The 23,277-nt window shown below is 37.3% G+C and overlaps 1 protein-coding gene across 1 annotated transcript in view; it reads left to right on the top strand.

Moving 5' to 3' along the window:
* GALNT2 (polypeptide N-acetylgalactosaminyltransferase 2) overlaps nucleotides 1–23,277 on the top strand; it is a 95,105-nt gene that overhangs the window by 35,884 nt on the left and 35,944 nt on the right. Inside the window, exons 2-3 of the mRNA XM_052676609.1 lie at nucleotides 13,075–13,165; nucleotides 17,403–17,556. Of these exons, the coding sequence (XP_052532569.1) occupies nucleotides 13,075–13,165; nucleotides 17,403–17,556 (245 nt within the window). The remainder of the gene's footprint in view (nucleotides 1–13,074; nucleotides 13,166–17,402; nucleotides 17,557–23,277) is intronic.

The following is a 23,277-nucleotide window of genomic DNA, read 5'->3' as shown; positions in this document are numbered from 1 at the left end:
CTTACAGAAAATAAGTGAAAAACAATGAGAAATAAGGAATACACTATTAGTGAAACATGAATTTCTTATCATCATCAGAACTGTGCTGCTTTTAAAAAATGATTTGTAATATAGATATTTATTGCATTACTTGATTGTATGTGTATTTGGTTGACTAATAGCATATGAATAAATTAGTAAGTCGATGTTATTTCACACATTCATGGCAGAATAGCTACAGCACTGCAGTGATCTTTCTGGAATATGAAACCTTCTGTTCAGTAAAAGCATCAAATTGATGACTGTATTCTTACTGGAGCTAATTTATTTGGAGCTGTTTTATAGTGTAAAAACAGTTTTTCCTAGATATGATGTAGTCCTTACTCTCTCATCTTTTTTTTTTTTTTTTTTTAGCACTTTTCTAAACCCTTGTTACAGTGGTTTGTTTTTTGTTTTTGTTTTTGGAAGCTAGTGACATTCTTGTTTTATTGGTTAAATTTGAAAATGATAGTATTGTTTAGTTCGAGATGGTTGATATTACTATCTTGATTTTTTTTGTGTGTGTGAAATCTTGTTTTACTCTTATTTTTGTTTTTATCTTTGAGTAGCAATATGTCTCTTAATTCTGTTACTATTCTCCTATGGTTAGGATTTCAATTCTACCTGACTTCCAGAGAACAAGTAATTTTGTAGTTCAAATTACTCTTCAGGATTTCTGCTGCAGTTTTAAAAGTGTGTTTAGTCTGTGTGTATGCATGAACTTATAGAGTTAAGGACTGTTTCTCCTGAAATCTTGTTTTTATAACTTTGGGATGCTTTCTGTCTCAAATTTCAATATACATCCATACCATACAGAGAGCTCACTGCAGAATACGGTGTGGTATTGCTATTATGGAAATGGAAGATGAGAATGACATTTTTTATCTTTTTTTATACCATTCACGAGTTCCAAAACAGATGATAGCTTTGACTTCGTCTTGTGGCATTTCTAATGTTAAGGCTAATATTCTGTTTCCAATTTGGTAGTGAAAAACATTTGATGTAATGAATCCTAGAAAATGGTAACTCATAAAATCCTACAGAAAGATTTAAATGTAAACATTGAAACTTTCTAATAGAGCAGTTGTTCAGCAGCTTTAGAGTAGAATCTGCAAGTATGAATCTTTTCTGTTGCAATCTTTTGAGTTGCTAAATTCCAGGATACTTGTTATTGATGGATTTGAGAGCAGCACAAAAGCTTTCCTGTGTTGCACCTGGTTTATCCGTCATGCTTGGATCAGTCTTTAGTTCTGTTTTATTTCTTTCTAAGGTCAATTTCTATTATAAAGCTTCTTTTGTAGAGTTAGTGTGTGATTTCATTGAAGAGCAGTTGGTGACCTCTCCTGCGGGATTTTGGATGAATAGGTCTTAACTTGTGCAGACTTGAGCTCCCATCTTCTTGCTAGGCCTTAGCATCCAGGTTTCCCACCGCTTTTTAGTCAGATTAATTTCAGCACGAGTACTTAGTGTGAAGCTGGCTTCTAACTTGATGCTTTCAGATGCACAGGATTCTTGGGATGCTTCAGTAAAGGAGGTAATGGAAGCATCTGGGAGCTAATATTCTTGCAGGCCTTAGAGATGCATTAGATATGCTGTGGAAAATTGAAGGTTTTGCACACAGACCTAAACTATTTCTCCCTTTATAGAGTTCCTATACAACTAAGCTGCTTCTCTGCTTTGTGCCTTGCTATCTGTTTGTACAGAGCCCAGAAAATGGGGCTCCATCTGGAGGAAGTGCACTTTCTCAGAAAGCAGGGGCAAACTAGTGAAGCAGAGCTCAGTGGAAAAACAGCACAGAGTGCTAAGAGCAGAAACGACAGCAGTTATCTGAAGTAAGTGGTTTCCTGCCTTAAAGGATTGGGTCTGTATGTGCTTTAAATTTTACTTAATTGTGATTTTTGAGTTTCTTATAACAGTTCACACCCAAACTGATCTCATGTATAGTAGCAAAAAACGAAACAACAAAAGACAAACAAAAAGCCAACCCACAATAAGTCCTTTTTTTCCCCAGTTGGTACCTTTTTGCAGAATGGTTTTATCAGAGGTATAACGTTGTATACTTTTGTTCTGTGTTGTGTAGGGTTGTAAAGCTCTACCTACTCCAGATGCAGATCATAGTACTAAAATTTGGCAGAAATAATTTAATGGAGGGAAGGGAAGGATAGATACCCATTATCTCTGTGGAAATTCATATTTCTTTATCCTGATGCAAGGATGCACTTTTCACACTTGGTGTCCGACTTGTGATAGACACTTGTCTATTGACTGAGCTTTAATTTAATAGAATCGTTTGATTTGAATGGGACCCTTAAGGGTCATTGAGTCCCATTCTGTTGCGATGAACAGGGATACCTACAGCTAGATCAGGTTACTCTGAGCCCCATCCAGCCTGACCTTGATTGTCTTCAAGAAGGGGGCATTCACCACCTCTCTGGGCAACCTCATCATCCTTACTGTATGTTCCAATACCTCATCATCCTTACTGTAAAAACTTCTCCCTTATGTTGAATCCAAATCTTCTCCTAGTTTGAAACCAGTTTTTGCGGCACTCTTTGCACTTGGCTTTGTTGAACCTCATGAAGTTCTCCTGGGCTCGCTGTTTGAGCCTGTCTCTCTGGATGACATGCCATCCCTCATGTGTGTCAACTATATCAGACAACTTCATCTCACTGATGAAGATGTTACAGTGCATCAGTCCCAGCACTGACCCCTGAGGGACACCTTTTGTTACAGTTCTCCATCTAGACACTGAGCCATTGAGCAACAGTCTCCGGATTCAATCCTGCAGCTGGTTCTTCATCCGTCTAATGATCTGTCCAATTTAGTAATCCTAAGTGTTTCAGATGAACAACTTTGCCTAGATCTGGCAAAACTGAAAGATGTTATTGACAGTTTTGCATGAAATTCATAATGTGGGGCCTTTGATGTTTAATTGCATTGGTGGATGTTGCTTATTGGGTGCAATTATTGTCAGAATTCTGGAACTATACTAACACTGAATGTGAGCGGTGTTTTTCATTTTGACTTTTAATTAGGATCTGAACTCTGCAGATTCTTAATAGTGATACTATGAGTACTACATCATGTGTTGAGAGTTGCAGTCGTTTGTAAATCCTAATGATAGGATGGAAGGAAAAAATGTAGAGAACTGTTGAAGGCAGAAGCCATTTGTCAAATGCTAGCTTGTTACAAATTTATTTCAGTAAAGAAGTTATGAAGTTCTACAGATAAAACTTTTCCCATCTGTGTTCAAAAGGTGTCCTTGAAAGAGATAGAAAGAAATCGTTCCCATATTCTTCAGGGGCTCAGTTCCCGAACCTGAAAATGAACTTTTTGCCATCCTTTTAAAGTCCCTTAGACATTACAAAAGTACTTTTGCATGCTAAACGAATGATTTAAGACTGGTTAAGATAAGGTAATTAAAGTTGCTATCTACAGTTTGATTCTGTACCTGTTTTAACCTACTGTTACATCTAGGAAAATGTGGTATAATGTTTTGTTCATTGCATCACAATACTGCAGTTCCAATCCAGCAAAGCACTCAAGCTGTCAAATGCATTTTTTTTTTTCCTTCCTCTCCACCTCCCCCTCCTGGAATAGCTCTCTTGGATCCTATTTCTGTGTTGGTTTGTTGCAATAAGTCACCTTGCTCCCTTTACTAACAAACCACAGACGTGACTGCAATAGCAGTTCTGCCTTTAGATATACTTATATATCTCATAAATGTATGTATCCTTTTGACCTCAGTTATATTTGCAGGCTTAAATATTTATAAAACAAAATTAAGCTGAAAAGTGTATAGTTCTGATTGTGCTCCTTCGTTTCAACTTCAAGATATGTGAAAGGCATGAGAATTTTTCTTCTGTTCTTATTTTCTTCCCAGCTGTTTTCTGTATTGCAGATGAGGAACTGCTTTCTGGCTCCTTCAGAAGTATACAGAATGAAAATTGGAAATACCTGGGTTATTGAAATAATTGTTATTGGATTCACACTGTGTAAATTGAGATCTACCTACTTATTCAGTCCTTAGCTTACTACCTGGAAGTTCAGAAAAAACTGGAGTTATTAACTGAAATAAAAAGAGGCTTTCTCATGTGCAGAAATAATAAATCAAAACACCACACGCATTGCTTTTTGTGCTCAGAGAAACCTTTTTTCTTCCTTTCCCTCTCCCCCCCCCCCCCCACTTGGAAGAAGTTAGTCTTGGAGGTAAGAACAAGCAGTGAGTATTTGTATTCAAAGAGGATTAGAGACAGGACTTTGGAATGCACACTAATTCATGGGGCATTTCTGATACTGTAGAATTAACAAGAGATGGCATTAAATTGTGCCTGAACATTTGTTGGGTAATTGTGTATTTTTCTGCTTGAAAGCAGGCAGTGGTTTTGAGTGATGGGTGGTTTAATGTTGTAGCTAAACTTTTAATCCCTTACTCGTGCTGAAAAGTGTATTCTCATCACCCTTTTCTCAGCTACTCTGTGTGCACACTCCTCCAGCTGCTGCCCTCCATCAAATCACATAATTCAGTAGTTGATATGGTGGTTCAAAAAAACAATAGGTACACGTGTAACTCTCTGCTCTGGCCCAAAAGCTCAGTGCCAGGTCTGCTGAAGGAAGCCGGTCAACAAAGCTGAGAACAGCGTCTGTAAGGGGAGAAGTGGGGACCATCAGCAGTTGATGCAGGGATGTCAGGGAGAGCTGCCTCAGCCACATGCTCGCTTGCAGAGCAGGATGGCAGCTGAAGGCTGTATTGTCATTGGGTTTCTTCTTGTCTCTAGAGTGCTTGTTCCATGGGATCTCTTTGATCTGTGGGACAAGCAAACCAAATGGGTTTTGGCATACCTGGTAAATTTTTTTGAATGATGAACAGGCCCATTTATATTCCTTGGATCTAAATTGAAGCACATATACTTGTGTTAAGCTACTTGAATGTTCGGATTTCACCTCTTGCAAATCTCTACGGTGAAAAGCAGAACATGTGCAGTAATGCTCAAACGAGCATGATGGACTTGGAAAGCAGCCTTTCAATGCTTCCTCTGTAGTGTTTCTGCTGCATTAATGGTCTTCCTGGTGTATGAGACTTTCCCCTCACTTCAGCTTTCTAGGGAGAGATAATTGTCTCTCCCGCAAGTTGGAGTGAGACTCTGATTAGCCTTCTGGTCTTTGGGCACTTCACAGCAAGTGCCATTTGTGCTTCTGTCTTAGGCAGGCTGTGCTGAGGTTTTTTCTTGGTTGGTCAGACTGCTTTAGGCAGGGTAGATTAAGGTTAGCTGATGTTACTAGAAGTAGCCTCTGATAAGAAGGTATGTTCTTATCTACTGTTAGTTTAAATGAGCGAGTATGTTTATATTATTGCCCTTTTTTGGCTGTCCTCTGTTAGAGGACTTTTTCAGCTGCAGAGTGAAAAAAAGTAGGGTTTGTTGTGGTCTTTGACTTGTGATTTGTCTGTTTTTTTTGTGTTTTTTTTTTTTTTTTTTCTTTTTTGTTTGTTTTGGTGGAAGGCAGACAATGCTTATTTTTCTTCTGATAGATAAGGTTGACCACTTAGTTTTAGACTCTTGTTACTGGAGCTGATGAAATCTCTATGCAAGAGAATATAGCTTATCAGAGAATCAGCACTGTTCAATGTCAGATGCTTATGGAACAATTTACCATTTGTTATAATATATTAAAATATAATAAAAAACTGCGTAACATTTACATGCTATTCAGTTAACCCAATGCATATTAAACCAACGCAGGGATTTGAGAGTTAAAACACACATTTCATTTTAGGCTATCTTCAAATTCATTTTGATTTTTTTCCTCAAAATACACAGGAATGTAAATCTTTGTATTAAAACAATTTACCTACATCTAAAGAGCTACTCTGCCCTGACCTGAGGGTTTTCTGTACTTGTTGTCTCGTTCAAGTGGAATATGTTTATAATGCCCAGGAATATTAGATTAAGCTTAACTGGAGCTTCCAGTTTTTGCCATTTGCTGTACAAATAAGTTTTCCTCTGCAAAGTTGGCTCAGGCTGTCCTCAGAGAATATGTGTACGTATATGCCAGAAACTTTAGAGAAAGCATTATTTTTGTCTAACTTGATCTAAGTTTATGAAATGTCATGTCAGGTTTTACAGTTGTTCTGGCGCTTCAGATAGTGCCTGAAAGCACTAAAATATGTGCTTTGTCCTAACTAAAGGTAAACTTTACAGAAAAGTAGGACTCAAAGGTACTTCATTTTGTCTAGAGACTGCAGGTTATAGTAGGAGGCACTATCAAAATGCTTTGTGTATATTCACTGAGACTGGATCTAAACATGTGGAACTATCAAATTATAATTTTGATTACTTCATATTTCTTGAGAATTTGAAATTGCCTTCTTGTATGTGTGTGTGGTGACTGTGTGTGTTTTTGTTCTCCCTTGGTGGAAACTTCTATTTAACTTAAAGTATTCAAATGTATGAGAAGAATGTACCTTTGGCAGTAATTTACTTTAAGTAAAGAAGGAATTAAGAGAAAAACAAATCTTTTGCTATAATAATATCAGACTACTTACAAATATGTAATCAAATTTTGCAAGGTGTTTTCAGTGCTTTTTTGGTTACTTACATTATGCTTCATGATGTACTTGGAAATGTTTTGCTAATGCTAAGTAATTTGGCATCCACAGAAAGTCAGCATTTGCTTACAGGATATTTCCTGCCTGTTTTGCCTGTAAGAATCACCATTCTAGGCATTACTGAAGTATGCTTTGTCTGCTTCATGCAATACGTTTTTGCTGACAAGGGAAGACATGGATGCCCCCTTAATGTAATTAAATTAAATTGCTAAAGTACTTGTCTGGCATGTAGGAAAACTGATCTCATTTACCACAGGAAGAGACTTGAAGTCTTATTTCTTGAGGCATCTTCTTGGATGGCAGCAAATTGGAAAGCAAGCAGATGAGTTTGATTCTTCTTGCTTAAGTTTCCCTAGGACTAGGAGATACTTGTGCTTCAGAGCCTGCATAGCTATTCTATAAGCATCTCATGTGATGTCTGTTTATAAGCTTGTAAACTGGGTAAGGGAAAAAAGAAGTAGGAAACAAGACTGGACTTTTACTGCATCCATGCATAGCCAGCTTTGAGTCCTTTCTCAGGTAACTAGCTTCTGCAAGGAGCCTTGGTCCTTGGAGAGGATCTGAATCCTAGCAGGCACTGAGCTGTTGCAGTGCCAAGTACTAAGCTATGTAACACTGAGGTGCTTATGCGTATCTAGTTCCAGTGCACCACTGGAGCAGAAGTATATGGAGTGTTGAGAGAAGTGTCTGCTTCAGTGAGAGCACCTCTTCCAAAATCAACTAATTTGTCTGATCTGTACTGTGCAGTGCAGAAAAGCCTTCTATTAGGCCGGCTGGATCCGATGACACTTTGAGGATGCTGCCAGTATTCACTTTCCTTTTAGAAAATCTTCAGTAGAAGGAAATTTGCCTGCAATTGGCCCTTGGCCAGTGTCTTAAAAGCAAGTAGCACAGCCAATACTAAGCTTTAGCACGTGTTTTGTCCCATCGTGCCTCTCTTCTCAATTATTCTGTCTTCATGTATGTTACCAAAGGAGAGCTTTCTATTTTAATCCCATGCTTTGCATTCTGCATGGACAACATTGAAATGTTGCATTTCTACACAGTGATGAGCAAGGGAGGTCTTTTCCACATTTGACATGCATCTAAGGTGGCTGGATGGCATTAGCCCGTGGGATAGTGCTGTGCGTTCACCCATGAGGTGTTTTTATCTACATTGCTGCCATTTCCATCCAGGAGACAGTGAGCAGCTGTCCTGGTTGTGTGTGGTGCAGTCATAGCTCCCAAACATCTCCTGCGCCTTAATGTTGTGTGGTGTTCAGCATCAGGGTCCACAGTGATAGGAAAGACTGGAGTTGGATGCATGTTCAGCTTCCAGTTGATGTTTTTAACCACAGGAGTTCTTCTGTAGTCTGTGTTGACTTGCCACTTATAAGGCATATGAGATCTTGATATATCTGGCAATATTACACATTGGTAAATTGTTCTCTTGGTGATGGGAAGTCAGTGTAGGATAGAAATCCTATAATGAAGTCTAATGCATCACAGCTAAATGTCAGATCCATGGCACTCAAAATGTGAGTTTAAAAAAGAAAAAGACGTAAATAGGAAAAACAGTAGTACATGTACAGAGCAGTAGTACCTAGGGATTTGGATTAGTTTAATGTCTTTTTTGTGCCAAGTGAAATAACAATCAGTGAAACACTAATTGCTTTGAAACACTTCTAAGGAATATAGCAGTAGATGCAAATAAATATACCCAAACCAGAAGGGGAGGCAGTCTGGATGATCTAAGTAATGCTAATGAAATGATCCAATAACGTATGTCTGTGTGTAATTACAGCTTTCTAAACTGAAATGGCACTTATCTTACATTTCTTGCTGCAAATGATGACATCTTGCAGTAGATGTGTAGAAATGCTGTAAAAATGAGTTTGAATCTTTCTTAGAATTTTTATTAAGTGCCTCATCCTCCTTTCCCACCCACCACTCGATGCGCTCTTAAATGTGTAACTAATCATTTGATGAAGGTTTTTTTTAAAAAAAAAAGAAAAAACTCTGTAGAAATTAGCTGAGAGTCTGAATCCTGAAGCTGAAATCTCCTCCTGCACCATTTTTCTTATCTCAGCCTGAATCTACCATGTTGTCTTAACGGAGTGGATGAGTTGAGCAGGAGAAGAAAAAGGGCAATTGCAAGGCTTATGAACTAACATATGCTTTTTCAGGTGTAGAGACATTTTAACATTTTCTGAAATACAAAGTTGCTGTACTTTAGGGATTAATCAGCCTTAAAAACAAAAACAACCCCCAAAACAACAAACAACACACCCAAACAACAAAAACTGCTCATACATTCAATTCTACTTATAGCACAATCTACTCTGAGCTATGCGAAGGCTGCTCTGGAAGTAATGCCTCCTACCTATGGTGTCAGCCCATGATGTCAGACGTAGATGTTGGTGGCAGTAGAGGCTGAACCTTCCCACCAATATTCTGTTACATTTAGTTGCTGTGTAAGGGATGGCTGCTAAGGGGCAATCTGACAAAATGGCATCTAATGTGAAAGTGCTGATGAAGCAAAAGTGTGTAATTGAGTTACTCCATGAGGAAAAAATGGCACCTGCTGGCATTCATTTGATGCATGTTGAATGTTTCTGGAGACCACAGAGTGGACATGATCATGGTGAGGCAGTGGGTGGTGCGCTTCAGCAGTGGCGACAGTGGGTCATGTCCACTGATGCAGATTGTCAGGAGCACAGCATGCAGGCTCTGGTGAAAATGCAAGCTACTGGTGGTGACTATGTTGAAAAATAATGTCTTGCAGCTGAGAATTTCCTCTGTCAAATAGCATAATTGCACTCTTTGTAGCTAAATAAAAATAAATAGAAGGCATTACTTAGTGACCTACACATTAAATCTGAGAAGTAAGCTGAAATTTTTGCTGAAATATTACTATATTATAAATGAAAAGCAGAGTTGGGTAGCTGGTGAAGATATCAGTCTATTTGAATTTGCAGTGGAAAAAATCTATTGTGATTCTGATTTGCAAGGAGTGTTTTAACAAATTGATAAGTGTACATTGTTTTAGCTTCTGAGCTTTCGGGGTAATGGAAGTGCAATTGAGTTTGAAGTTTAAATACAGTTCAGTTAGTTTTGTTTGGTACATCGTAATATTACTACAGTTTTTCTGTAAGATTTCTCTCTGAATGGAATTGAAAGCTTGCAATTTTGTCTCTTTGTAGATCATCTGATAAATCAAGAATAATGGAAAGCTGTGACGTGTAAAAAAAATAAATAAAATTCAGTATATGCAAAATCCCCACACCTGCATTACAGTTGAAAGCACTGCTGTAGCTTTTATGTATCCTGACCTAAGAAAGTAACATCACAAGTGAGGACCACAAATATTACTGTAGTGGTGTTGCACATGCATCTTATGTTTGGTTAGCACCTGTTATAACCTGGTTATAACCTGTTAGTTATGTTTGGCTAGCTACCTTTCAATTTTTTCAGCAAGCTTAAAATACTTGTCCAAATCAAAAATGGCTACAATTGACAGCTTGATGTTGTCAGCTTTTTTAGTACACCAGGAAAATAGTATCATGAACTGTTAAATATTAATATTGTTAATACAGTTATAGCATTAGCCTTTTTCTTATTCTGCTCATTAAATCTCTTTCATCTTCAGAGCTTGGAACTATGCCTCTCATTGAGCAGTTCTGGTTGTTTCAATCTTAAGCTTAGCTTTTTATGTGAATGAAATTTGTTAGTACAAGAATTGCAATGATCTGCTAAGATTATTCATCAAATGCAAAAAGCTTTTTAAGATTACATTAGAAATGGGTATTTTGTTTCACTGTAAGCAAGCTGAAAAGGCAACGCTTTCCTGTGATGATGACAACATAGGAATGTTATCTGACCATATGCTTTGTTTGTGTTGCTCCAAATTAACATGGTGAAACAATTTACAGTTAGAGATCCAAAGAAAGTGGTTGATCCTGGTGTATTTATATCTGTGTGGCATTAATGTCTGCTTTCTTTCCCTTTTGTGCACTTTGAGTTTTTTCTAGAGGATATATGTATTTTTTTTTCCCTTTAAAGGCATTATTCAAAATGCTTTATTGGCTGAAAGTTGGTGGTTAAAATAGAATATCATTAAAATAGACTTCTTTTGGAGAAGAAAAATACCACAATATTTTAATTAAGACACACAGGTTAGAGGTCGATATCCCATACTCTGCTGCCTCTGTTCTGTTCGATAGGGAGCTCTGGGAGGGAGATTGAATATCCAGCAATCTGTGTTGGGAACTTCCATCCTTTCAGTGTGGTTTGCCCGAGAATTTCTGTAGGTTGCACCCAAATAGCTGGGTACAAGTCTCTCATTCAAAAGTATTCAAAATTGCGTTCAACTTTTCTAAGTCTAACTTTTGTCTTTTGTAGTTTAATTGGGGAGGTGGTTGGGAAAACAAGGGGAAATAACATATAATCGTGCCTAATGACTCATGCTCCTATGCTGTTAAACTCAGTAGGAATGGCAGTGCTTTTCCTTAAAGACTTGAAAGGTGTGAGGGTGGAAGAAGAAAGAATGAGAAGGCACTCTGCACCTTTTGTTAACTTAATGAAAAATCCCTCCAGTTTCTTTTGGATGCTTTATTGATGTTTTGCTTTTATTTTTCAATTAACATATTTTTGTCTTGGTCTCATGGGAAAGTGAAGAGCCTGGTAGAATTTCTGCAGAACTTGACATTCTTGTGTTGGGAAGATCTTCTAGCACCTACAGTTGATATTTGTAGTTATTCATAAAGTGTCGCTGTCTTTAAAAAGAACCAAATAGTAAAATCCAGACTTTCTAGAACCAAGGACAGCTTTTCCTTCACTGTGCTGCTGGGGCTTAAGGCACATTGAAATATACTTTCATTCACCTCCGTGAGCAACGATAATTCTCTCAACATGCATTTTGTTATTGCCTTAAAGTTGTTTTTTTAAGTGACATTCTCAAGGCTTTGTAGTTCAAAGCATAGACTGCATGGTGAATTTAGTAGAAGAACCTGGAGAAATTCCCTCTCTGATATCCTCGATACATGATTCTGTGAAAAACATGCATTGATAGCATTTCGGTTTTAACTTCAGTGTTTATATAACTGCTTCTCTAGAAATGATTACTAACAATAAAACATCAACATTGAGTTTTGCATTTTGATGTTTTAGGAATACGAGACATTACATTCAAATCTCCAGTTATTAGTTCTTACTTAATATAGACAGTTAAGCTGAGTTTACATTGGGAAGTTCAGTGTTTCTGCCTGGGGACATGCTGAAAAGCTATCATTTCTGGTTTAAATGTTTTCCAAAATGAATTTGGCTCATTCCATCCACTTATTATTCTAAAGAAGTACCAGATACAGCTTAGGAATGGCAATAGCCATAGCTGAGTCCACTTGCAGTAGGCAACTTCCATACCATCACCTTACTGGGGAGGCTTGGGCAGATTACTGGAAGAGGTACAAACAGTTCTGCTGTTGGTAGGAAAGATGTTGCCTTTAGTGGGGTTGCCACCCAAAAACCAGAGCTTGTAATTAGAACTTCTTTGATGGAGATGTAGAAATGGCAACAAAATTTCTTTTAAGTGCCTGAAAGCGGCAAAAGCAGCTGGCTCTGAAATCAGTTGTCTTAGTGTGAGAATCAACATACCGTTGGTAATCATCATCTTTTTTTAAATTTACACTCTTCTCCACTTCATCCAAGTATGTAACGTGATATGAATCTCAATTCCACGTTCCTGTTGTATTTTTACAATAATGAAGTAAGGGTATGAGGTTGTTTTTTTTTCCCTGTTGAAAGGAAAATAAGACTTTGAGAATAAATTTGGAATTTGGAGAGAGGCGAGGAGAAAATCTTAGTGGTTTGTTTGTTTGCTTGTTTGGTTTCTCTAAATGGGTATTATCCATATTTCTGTAATAACAAATCCATCATTTACCTGTGAAACCCAGAATAATCTCAAAAGAAGATGAAAATAATAACTTGTGAGTAACAATTTAGGAGGCTTTTTTGGTCAGTCAGAAAACTGTCACTTGGCATATTATTGCAAGGTAATCTGACTTCTTTTTCAGGTAACTTTCATAGTTGTGTTATTCCTTATTGGAGAAGTACTTTCTTCATGTTTCATTTAATTTCTGCCTGCCCTGCATATTTGAATATTTCTGGTCAAAATGTTTTTATTCTATTTTTACTTCTTAATTCTTACTTTCTCCCGGAAAGCATTGTTGTGTAAATTAAATGCAGAAGTCTGCATCAACATTTTGTTGATTTCTTCCTTATTTTTTTTTTTAAGCAGTAGAGGAAATGATTATGTTTTATCTTCCAAAATCTAAAGTTGTATCTCTTGGACTACTAAATAAGCTGAGTTAACTAGACTACTAAATAAGCTTGGTTACTGCTATGTTGTTTGACAACACAAAATTAAATAATCCTTAACATAATATTCCTAACTGGTATACTTTGTTTTTCAGGAGGACCCAAATGACATCGATGCCAAAAGGAAAGACTTGCATGTCAGTGATGGTGAGGACAAAGCACAAAGTGTGGAGACATTGCCTCCAGGTATTGCAGTAAAGTTTGTGATGAAAGATCCCTAGGCATAGATGCAACTACTTGATAGCCATAAAGCAAACCAGTTCTTCTGATTCTAACAATTCTTTGTAGTTTGGAAGTGATAGGATTAGCATGTATCTCTGTTCTTAAGGCTTCACCTTCCTCTTACCTGCTTCGCTATTACTTTGGGCTTAAAATCATAGGAAGAAAATTACTCTTTGCTAGTACATTTATGTCGCCTTGCAATAGGTTTATGCTGCTGTTAAAGCATCTAACAGAAAAGTTGTCCATTTCTCTGTGGACAGTGTTGACAGGCAACAGACAAGACACCTTGGAGCTATACTTCTGACTGAAGATTCAGTCAAGGTTCTGGCATTTTTTTTTTTATTTTTTATTTTTTTTACCTTTGTGTAGCTTTTGTGACAAAGGTATGAAGTAGTAGGTGTTTTCTTTTTTGAGCATGCTGATGGTGTACCTTATTTTTCCTTATTCTTCCTGAGTATTTGTCACACATTCACAAAGAAACAGCACCGTATGACTAGATATTTGAAAGAAGTGGAGTCATAACTTGAAGATGAGATGGGATTGTTGAATGTTACAGAACCTTCATTTGATGTGACTGCTATAAAAATTCTTCTGCCTCTTAACTGCTTCACATCAATGAGATTTAATGTTTGACTAGAATTGCTATAGCAAGGAGTGCAGAAGAGCTGAAATGGATTTAAATATTTGACACTGTATTCAAGAACTTTATAAAGATGACACCTTCTGATCAGATTGCTTCACAAATTTTTTTTTATTCTACAGTTAATCCTTATTTTTCTTAGCTATAAATAAGAGAAACATTTGAATTTGTTTGAGATCTGGAGGAAAGACCTAATTGAAGTAAACTTCCTTCTAAGCAACTGGGAACTTCCATGCCCAGTAATGTGACGTGTGATTCTTTTTTTACAGTTATAAAACCCTTTCACTGGATAAGCTGTTTAAAATTCATGGCGTTTTATTCCTGCAGCCTTTGGATTGCTTTGTCTTATTGGTTTCTGGAGAGGGGAAATGAGGCTCTGGTTATGTATATATGCTTTTTGGCAATTTTTTTCCAACCCAGCTTGGTTTCTGGCAGATTTTTCCAAGTACTTTTTCTTGAACAGAAATGTCTGCAAGTTGAAGGAATATTCCTGATACTGGAATTACAGGTCAGCCAGTGCACATCTTCCAACTAGAATTCTTCTTTCTGCTAATATTTACCTGGAAAATAAGACTTTAAAAAATCAATATTCTTAAATATTGAATATTTATGTATTCTGAGCCAAACCCCATCTATGTCCTCAGAGGTCTTCCTTTCTATGTTGCCCAAAGTAGCTGTTTAAGTATTAAGAGGTGGGAAGTATTACAGGTCAGAAGGGAGAGAGATCAGAACCTGGAAGGTTAGAAGCAAAATTAGATGTAAAGTAGGACAGGTCAGAACTCCTTTTTTAATCCATTGATTAGCAGTCTCTTTAAGACTTGATTTAACAGGCAGGATAATCCTTACTGCAAGACAGCATGAATCTCAAGTCAAATATCAAAGGCTACTCAGAATTTTGCACTCTCAAATCTATTTTGTTTATTTGAGTAGGCGACTTTTGAATTCAAATGGAATTCATACTTCTGCAGATACTTTTGGGGTGTTTCAAAACAAAATGATCAAATTTCAGGAGAGGTTTGGTTCAAAACTGCCTTGCTTTTTCCACTGAGGTTAGAGGACCTGTAATTTAGGTGTCACTATTATGCAATATGATGTCTTTCAAGATTTATACAAAATAAGAAATTATTTGCTGTTTTTAAAGATTATTTAGAAAAATGGTAGCTAAACCTTTTATACTACTTCCCATACAACCAAGTATATTACTCTTCTGTCATTTTATGATTTGTGTTGTGAAATTGTATTTCGTGTTTTGTGCAAATAGTGACATCAGCTTTTGTAGTAAGACTGTCTGACCCTGAACTCTCTGCATAAGTAGCAAAACCAAAACTATATGGCCGGTTCTTTTTAAATGCTTTTTTTGAGCTTTGAACAGGCAATGATAAGAGTTTCAACAGTTAGTCAGCTAGCTGCTTCTGTTAGTTAACAAATCTCTTAATGTCTCTTAGTCAAAATGATCATATTTATACTAGGTATCCTACTGCTTTTAAGCTCCTCTGAGTCAGGAAGAGGGAGAGCAAGCTATTTGTAGAATTCTGTGTCTATCCATTCCTACACTTTGAGGTCTGCTGCTTGGTTGCACACAAATTTATCTGCTGTGCTTTTTTCCCTTCTGTCTGACTTCAAGGTGCTTTTGCTGTTATCTGAATTTTTCCCTAATGGATCTGATGTATATTCTACACAGTTGACAGGATCTTCTGTTGGAGCCAGAGCCAGGCTTTGCCTGCCTCCTGCCTTCTGAAGCCAGATTCACTTGTCTTTTTATTCTATGGCCTGGCACTGCTTTTCACTAAATTTAGCACTGTGAAATGGACTACCTTCTTGACTTCTTTCCTACAACAAATCCACTTTTTTTTTTTATTATTATTATTTTATTTTTTTTATTTTTTAAATAGAGCTACTTATTGTTTCAGAGTTTAAAAAAAAAAAAAAGAAAGAAAGAAAAAAAAAAAAAGTCCTGTTTAAAGCCACCCGGTGTGTTTAAAAAATAAATATATATTGCACTATTTCAGTTGATTACCTCCTCCAAGACCTTAGAGTTGGGAAATAACTGTTTCTGTCTGTAGATGAAAAGCAGCCTCACTATATTTCACTTCTTCTTCTTCTTATCTTTGCTCAGCTTCTCAGTCTCAGAACAGTTGTACTAGTGATCACCTTAAAACTGAAGAACATCTAACCTTTGCATCTGTAAAATAAGCACTTGTCAAATGCAAGTTCAGCATTTGTTTGGTTCCAGATACCTAACCAACTGAGTGATTTTTGGCTTTATTTAACTCAAATAGCAAACTCTGCAGTTCACTTACTGTTGGATTTATTATCATGTTAGCTGTCAGTGTAAATTGCCTTAAAACTCACACCTAAGATTGAAATTACCAACCTGCTCAATTTAGGTTTTAGGTAAGCAACAAGCCATTATAATATTTAATTGCATTGAAATAGAAGTTTTCTTTCAATATTGGGATCTCCTAACAGAAGTTCACATAAGATAATTAAAGCATGTTTTATGGATGAAAGCTTTGAATGAGGAACACCTTAGTTTCTGTGCTTCACAAATTGAGAGAAGGAAGAAAGGTAAACATTGAAATGTCTGAGCAATCTCTAGCTCTCATTAATAGTTGTTGTAATAGTATTCCTTTTGTGTGTATTGGTATACTGTAGGATATGCCTGAACTTTTGTATTTGCCTAAAAGCTGATCTTAAGTATATTATATTAGAATGTCAGCTCTGTAACTTTCTTTCTTTAGTTTTAGTTACAGCTGGTATAAATTTGCTGTAGGTAACAGAAGTTTGACTGTCAGTACAAAAAGAAAGTGTTGAATCAGAAGTGAGAAATTAGACCTTTGATACATTTGACATTAAACTGTTTTACAGCTGAAGGTGAACATTCTGAAATTTTGTTCCTGGATAATAAATGTTAATCTGCCTTTCAGTTTTATGTATACGAGTTCAAGTGCTGCAATCAGTTACATAAATAGTACTTTCTTTGTTAAAGAGTAATTAATCTGTGATTCCTTTTTAATGTAAAGAAGGTTGCAGTTATGTCATGTAATTAGCATTGGAGAGCTGTGTGGTGCTCTGCCTACCTGAAATGCTAGCTTTTAAGAATAATGTCCTCTTATACTTCTAAAAGCCCTGTTTCTCGAATCGTTTGGTTTCTGTTTGAATAATGTGACAGTAGTAAATTAAATTAGAATGTCTTTGAAGCCTGGGCCTTTAAAAAGATCTACTCTGTTAAAGTGTATGAAAATTTGGAATATATTAAATTATATTTTAAATTGAAGTTGTGGTTGTAGGGGCAAAACCAACAAAATAGCAGATAAGATGATGCATGGCCATCTGATGATTAGTTGTGTGAACTGAGAGCTGTGAAATGGTTCAATTTCATTAATTCACAGGGTGTTCTGGAGCAACTTAATGTGCAAAAGTGAGTGTGACGCTACACTGTTAAAAATACTGTGGGGCTTAATTACTTCATTGCAAAATAAGATTAGTTATATTTGGATTTATGAATTCTCTTGAAGTTGCAGAGGTTAAACCGAATATGTTCCTGTTTTTCTTTTGTAGGCAAAGTTCGGTGGCAAGACTTTGATCAAGATGCTTATGTGAGCGCTACCATGGTGCGATCTGGTCAGGATCCATATGCTCGCAATAAGTTCAATCAGGTAGAAAGTGACAAACTACGAATGGACCGAAACATTCCTGACACGAGACATGATCAGTAAGTTCCCAACTGAGCCATGTTTGGCTTGGATTAGCCTTTTTGTTTGCTTATTTTGAACAGAGAGCTGTTCTCCTATAGCAGTTCTCCAACTTTCAGTAAGGAACAATAAACTGTGCTGCAATCCTTAAACAGTGGAGTAAAGAACAATGAATCTTCACAGAATCTCAGAATGGCCGGGGTTGGAAGGGACCTCAAGGATCACGAATCTCCAACCCTCCTGCCACATGCAAGGCCACCAACCTCCACATTTAATATTAGACCAGGCTGCCCAGAGCCCCATCCAATCTGGCCTTGAACACCTCCAGGGACGGGGCATCCGCAACCTCTCTGGGCAGCCTGTTCCAGCACCTCACCACTCTCTCTATAAAGAATTTCCCCCTGACATGCAACTTAAATCTTCCCTTCCTCAACTTAAAACCATTTCCCCTTGTCCTACAGTTATTAACCCTTTCAAAGAGTTGATTCCCCTCCTGTTTGTAGGCTCCCTTTAGGTACTGAAAGGCTGCACTGAGGTCACCCCGCAGCCTTCTTTTCTCCAGGCTGAACAAGCCCAGCTTCCTCAGCCTGTCTTCGTAGGGGAGGTGCTCCAAGCCTCTGATAATCTCTGTGGCTCTCCTCTGGACCCTCTCCAACAGCTCTTTGTCTTTCCTGTACTGGGGACTTCAGGCCTGAACACAGTACTCCAGATGGGGCATCACAAGAGCAGAAGGGGACAATCACCTTCCTGTCCCTGCTGGCCAGCCCTCTTCTTATGGAGCCCAGGATACCATTTGCCTTCTGAGTCGCAAGGGCACGCTGCTGGCTCATGTTAAGTTTTTCACCTATCAAGAACCCCTTCTCTGCAGGGCTGCTTGTTCAACAAGGACCACTCCTTGTTCAAGTTTGTCCTGTTTCCAGAACTTCCATCAGTGTGTATTTGGTATCAAGACTGACACTGTATTTCAATCTCGTTTTGTCCCTATTTATCTGATGACTTTTCTTGGTTTCTATGTTTGTGAAGGGTTCTGTCTTAGCTTCACTCTGGTGATTGAAATCTCAATAAACACAGCTCTCATCAGTATCCCTGCAGTGAAACTCTAGCAGTATTTTTATACTTGCTAGTCTCCAGAGACATGTGGCGCAGTTTTTTACATGGAGTTGGCTTGCAGGTCTTTCCCACAAAGCTGGACTGGTTGCTGAACCATTTTCCCATTCCTGAGGGAAACTGTAGGCAAGATAGTGCTGTGAACACATGCTATTATATTAGTTCAAAGTCAGGTAAATCTGACATGTTGTTCTGGTATATAAACTGTCCTGTGTTTATGGCTTCAAAGTTCATACCAGAGGTTGAATTGTTGTGTAGCTTGGAATTATGCTGGAATGATTGCTCAATGATGACAAATTTGTTTCCCTGAGTTGCAGGAATCACCATGCTATATTTGTGGTGATGTTTTCCTCTTCTTGTAGGAGTGAGGTAGGCAGTTGTTGAATGTGGTATTCCATCTAATAGACCACATTTATGTAAATAAAAGGATGCTTTCTTTTTTCCCCAACCACGAAGTTCATCTCACCTGCTTCTGAGAGAGAATGGAAGCCTGCTGTGTGTTGGTGCGGCTTTGTGGCTTCTCTGAACCTATGGAGTGGAATAAACAGGTATATAGAAGAAGCTACTTTTGAGGGTGACCAGCGTGGAGAAGGAGTCAATACTGGATCCAATACTGCTTAATATTTTCATTAATAACATAGATGGTGTGGCAGAGTGCAATCTCAGTAAGTTTCCAGATGATACAAAGCTGAGAGAGGGACAAGTACACAGGAAGCATAGAGTCCTTGGGAAGAGATAACCTCATGCACCAGTACCATTTGGGGGCCAAACTTCAGATGCTTGAAAGCTTTTGCCGTGTCTCTCTTGTACTACTTCCTGAATCAGCAAATTAGCATGCTTCAAAGCAAGATAAAAACATTTTTCTCATTTGGAAGAGACTGACATTTGGTAAGGAAATTAAGTGATTTGGACCAACCTTGCTTAAGCAGATTTGATTAATATTAAAATGAAGGTTGCTCATTATGACGTCAGTGACTTGAAAAAAAAAAGTTGGACTTCATAATTACAAATATTAATATTTTCTTTTAAAAACAAGGCAAGTACAGCCTCAAAGCATGAAATTAACCAGCTGTGTGTAGCTGAATTGCCTAAGTAATTCTGCAGCTAGGATGAGTGTACATTCACAGCTGTGTGTAGAAGAAGCTAGAAGAGATGCCAGAGGGAGAAAAGGAAGGTGACTTTTTTCTTCATAATGCTCCCTAGTAAGCAGCAGTATAGCAGAGGAGGTATTTGGAAAAACGTGGATATTTATTATATAATGTTAAATCCCTTATATAATAGTGTGGTTTGTGTTCCCTTTAAACATGCAATATTGCAGATGATGTAAGGCAAGTCTTGTAGTCTGGCATTAGACATTTTTAAATGGTCCTAGAAAAGAGCCTTGCAAGGCAGTGTGAGAGAGAGTCCTGAGGAAAGGCTGCATCTGTGCTGGGCTTATTAGACTTTGCTATGAAGCAGATTTAAGTGCCCATCAATCTGTAAATAGTCATCTTTCTAAAGAAAAGGAAATTACTCGAGCAGTAATTCCTGCAAATTGTTCATGGTGCTTTCCTTGCTGTCTTGCAATTAATTTTCCTTCTATTTTGGCAAGGACAGTAACTGCAGAAGCTGAAAACATTGCATTAAATACTTGTTTGATATCTGCCTAATGGAAAGTGCAAGAGTAATAGCCATAGGAGGAAGAATATGTTAAAGAACTGAGCGTTTGACACTTGGAAGCATGTTATTTTCAGTAAAAATTGAAGGCAGCTGGGTTAAAATTAATATTTCCTTTGGAATTGCTGCAACATTTTTCTTCAGGAAAACTGGGGAAATATTTGTTTCTATACTTGCATCTTTACTAATTGATGTCTATAAAGGCTATTTGACTCTGAAATAGCTACATAATAATACTTTTAAAGAGCTGAAATTCTCTAGGTTGTTTAGAAGCAGTTGAATGTGTAAATGCATTTCTTTTTTTGTACTATATTGCTTAGGTTTTTCTGTATCTAAGGAATTTATACTAGCATCAAGACAAGTTTTCTAATTGATAATTTTGTGAAAACTTGTCAGCAGTACGGGAAAACACTTTGGTTTGGCCCTTTAAGCTGCTTGCCATTGTTTAAGTAAAAGGGAAAAGCGAGAAACAGGCTGATAGATCATCTGAAATGAAGTGAGAAGGTCTGGGGAAATGTAAATGAGGTGATGCTCATGACACTACCACTTTCAACAGGATTGAGAAAGCTCTGGGTTTCTTATGTTGCTGTTTGGTTATAACATGTCTCAGGCTGAGAGCTGACCTGATCATGGTGGATTTTGGAGACTCAGGAGGTGACTGTCACAGTCATAATCAGAAATCTCTAAAGTCATCCTTTGGTCAGTGTGAAATAGTCTCCTGAGTAGGAGCTGGGTGGAATATTCCGTGCTTTTGGGCCTCCCACAGTTAAGATCAGTGGTTTTTGGTAATGTCTTTATTTCGATTAAACCTTTTTTCCCCTGACTCTACAGGTATTAGCAGGCTCTGGACTCATGTTCAAATTTTCATTCTAAATAGATAAGAAGCAAACTTTCTTGTCTCTTTAGTACCCAGATATCATCTGTTGTAATGAATGTCTCCTTGGTTAAAGGGAATTTTTCTACCAAAAGATGATTTCAACAAAACTCAGAGATTTCAAGTATTTGGCTAATGATATGAGCTGGCTCTGATTCAAAATTCTGGGGGAAAAAATATACTTTCTGTCTCTCATTAATTTTAATAATTTTTTCTAAGCATTGAAGGTCTAGTTTGATATTTTCAGTTCAAGTGCTGTAAGTCGAGGGAAGAAAATCACGCTTCCCAAAACTGGTGGTATTGTTTCTTTGGTTTGTTGAGTTTAACTGTGGCATTATTGACACCAACATAAAAAGAAGAGAAATGCTTAATTGAAGCATTCCTCTCATTTTATTTGAGAGTTTAAAAATCTTTTCTTCCTCTGAAATATGTAGTAGTGTTATTCTCCTGAGTTTTGTTTTTTTTTTAAATAACAGGCTTCATTGCCATGATTAATTACCTCTTTAGATGTGCTCTTTTATGCAAAGAGAACAATATAACTATTTTTATTATTATTATTATTCTAATGCATTTAATTTGGCATTATGACTTGCTTGCAATAGACTTGAACTAAATTTACTCAATTTCATGACCTTATTCTAAATTGGATTGATACAGTATTCAATTAATTCTTGTCACGCTTAATTGTGATCTTCTAGGGTTGCTTTGAATTATTGAGCATGACTTATGATGCAGGTTTCAATGGAACATTTCAACAGATTAAATTTCAAGTTTGAATTCTGAGTGCTCATCAGTAAAGGACCAAGCTTCTTGGCCTGTGTCAGGGCTTCATAGGAAACTGTGTGCACAGGAGGCTCATCTTGTGTGGGCAGTTTGGAAATTACCAGAAAACAGGATAATTCTTTTAGCTTTTGTAGGCTTTTGTATGTAATAGCTGAATTCCTTTCAGCTGTTCAGATGAATTGCCAAATGATAGAGGAGGTTTTAATTCTTTACTTTCCATGAGTATTTGTGATGTATTGCTTCAACTTGGGTGTTTGTGGAAATGCTGTCTTGTACACCCACCACTGGAGGAAGAAAGCTAGATAAGGCCTTGCTAATCTGACACAGAGCAGTTGTACGTTTGGCACAGGCTTTGTTTTTCTTCAGGGCAGTGAGAACACAGTGGCACAATAGCATTTTGTTTCATTACCAGTGCAAACATTTGTATGACCTTATGGGCGTGTTGCATTGAAAGCACTATTCTTCCTTGGGATTCTGGAGCATGGACAAGGAGAAGCAGCAGATTGCTCGCTTTAATTCCTTGAAGCTGAAGGTTGTGTGATTTATGATTTGTGACAGTTGTTTCATCAGTTTTTTTATACAAGCACTTGGCTTGTTTTTGAAGTTTGGGTAGTAATACAACTTTCCTTTCTTCCCTTAATAGCTAGCTTGATTCATACTGCATAGATTACAGTTCCTTGGTGACTTCACCACAGGTGTATGCTAATTCAACTGGGATTGCCCTCTCTGAAGATGTTTAGGTCTGTTGGAATTGTGCCCCAAATGTTTGATAAAGCATGTGTGAAGAAATGCATCACTCATATGTTACTTATGAATGAAGATTATGATCTTGACCTGTCAGACAGCAATGATTTTAACACAAACTCTTTGTTACACCATTTTTAGTATGCTATTCTCATTGCACAATGAGTCCTTTTTTAGGTTTATTGTCAAGGTATTCAAGTAGCTTAATTTTATGTAGATGTGCAAGAGTTCGTGTATTTTTAGAATTTTGGGGTTTTTTTTTGCTTTTTAGTTGAAGAGATCACGAAAAATCAGTTAGTGTAGATGGGCTATTGTAAGTCTCAATCTTAAACAGTTTTCTATGCTAATGAGAAGTACAAGCAAGACTAGGATGCAGTATTAAAAATAAAAGGGAAAGTGGATGAGTGCTTTTCTAAAGGAGACACATACAGCTTGTGAACCTCTGCTTTTTTATTAATGTGCTCATTTACTTAGACTTAAGTGGTCTTGAAGTGAAATAGAACTCTGATTTCATACTCAGTTGCATGAAAGGTATGTACCAGTAAACTACAGCTATTGTAGTACAGCAATGTTTATC

The sequence above is a fragment of the Tympanuchus pallidicinctus genome, unplaced genomic scaffold (assembly GCF_026119805.1).
Source record: "Tympanuchus pallidicinctus isolate F22 unplaced genomic scaffold, pur_lepc_1.0 scaffold1, whole genome shotgun sequence".
In the NCBI taxonomy this organism is placed as follows: Eukaryota; Metazoa; Chordata; class Aves; order Galliformes; family Phasianidae; genus Tympanuchus; species Tympanuchus pallidicinctus.
Note: the sequence above shows the minus strand (reverse complement) of the source record. Positions and strands in the feature narration are given on the sequence as shown.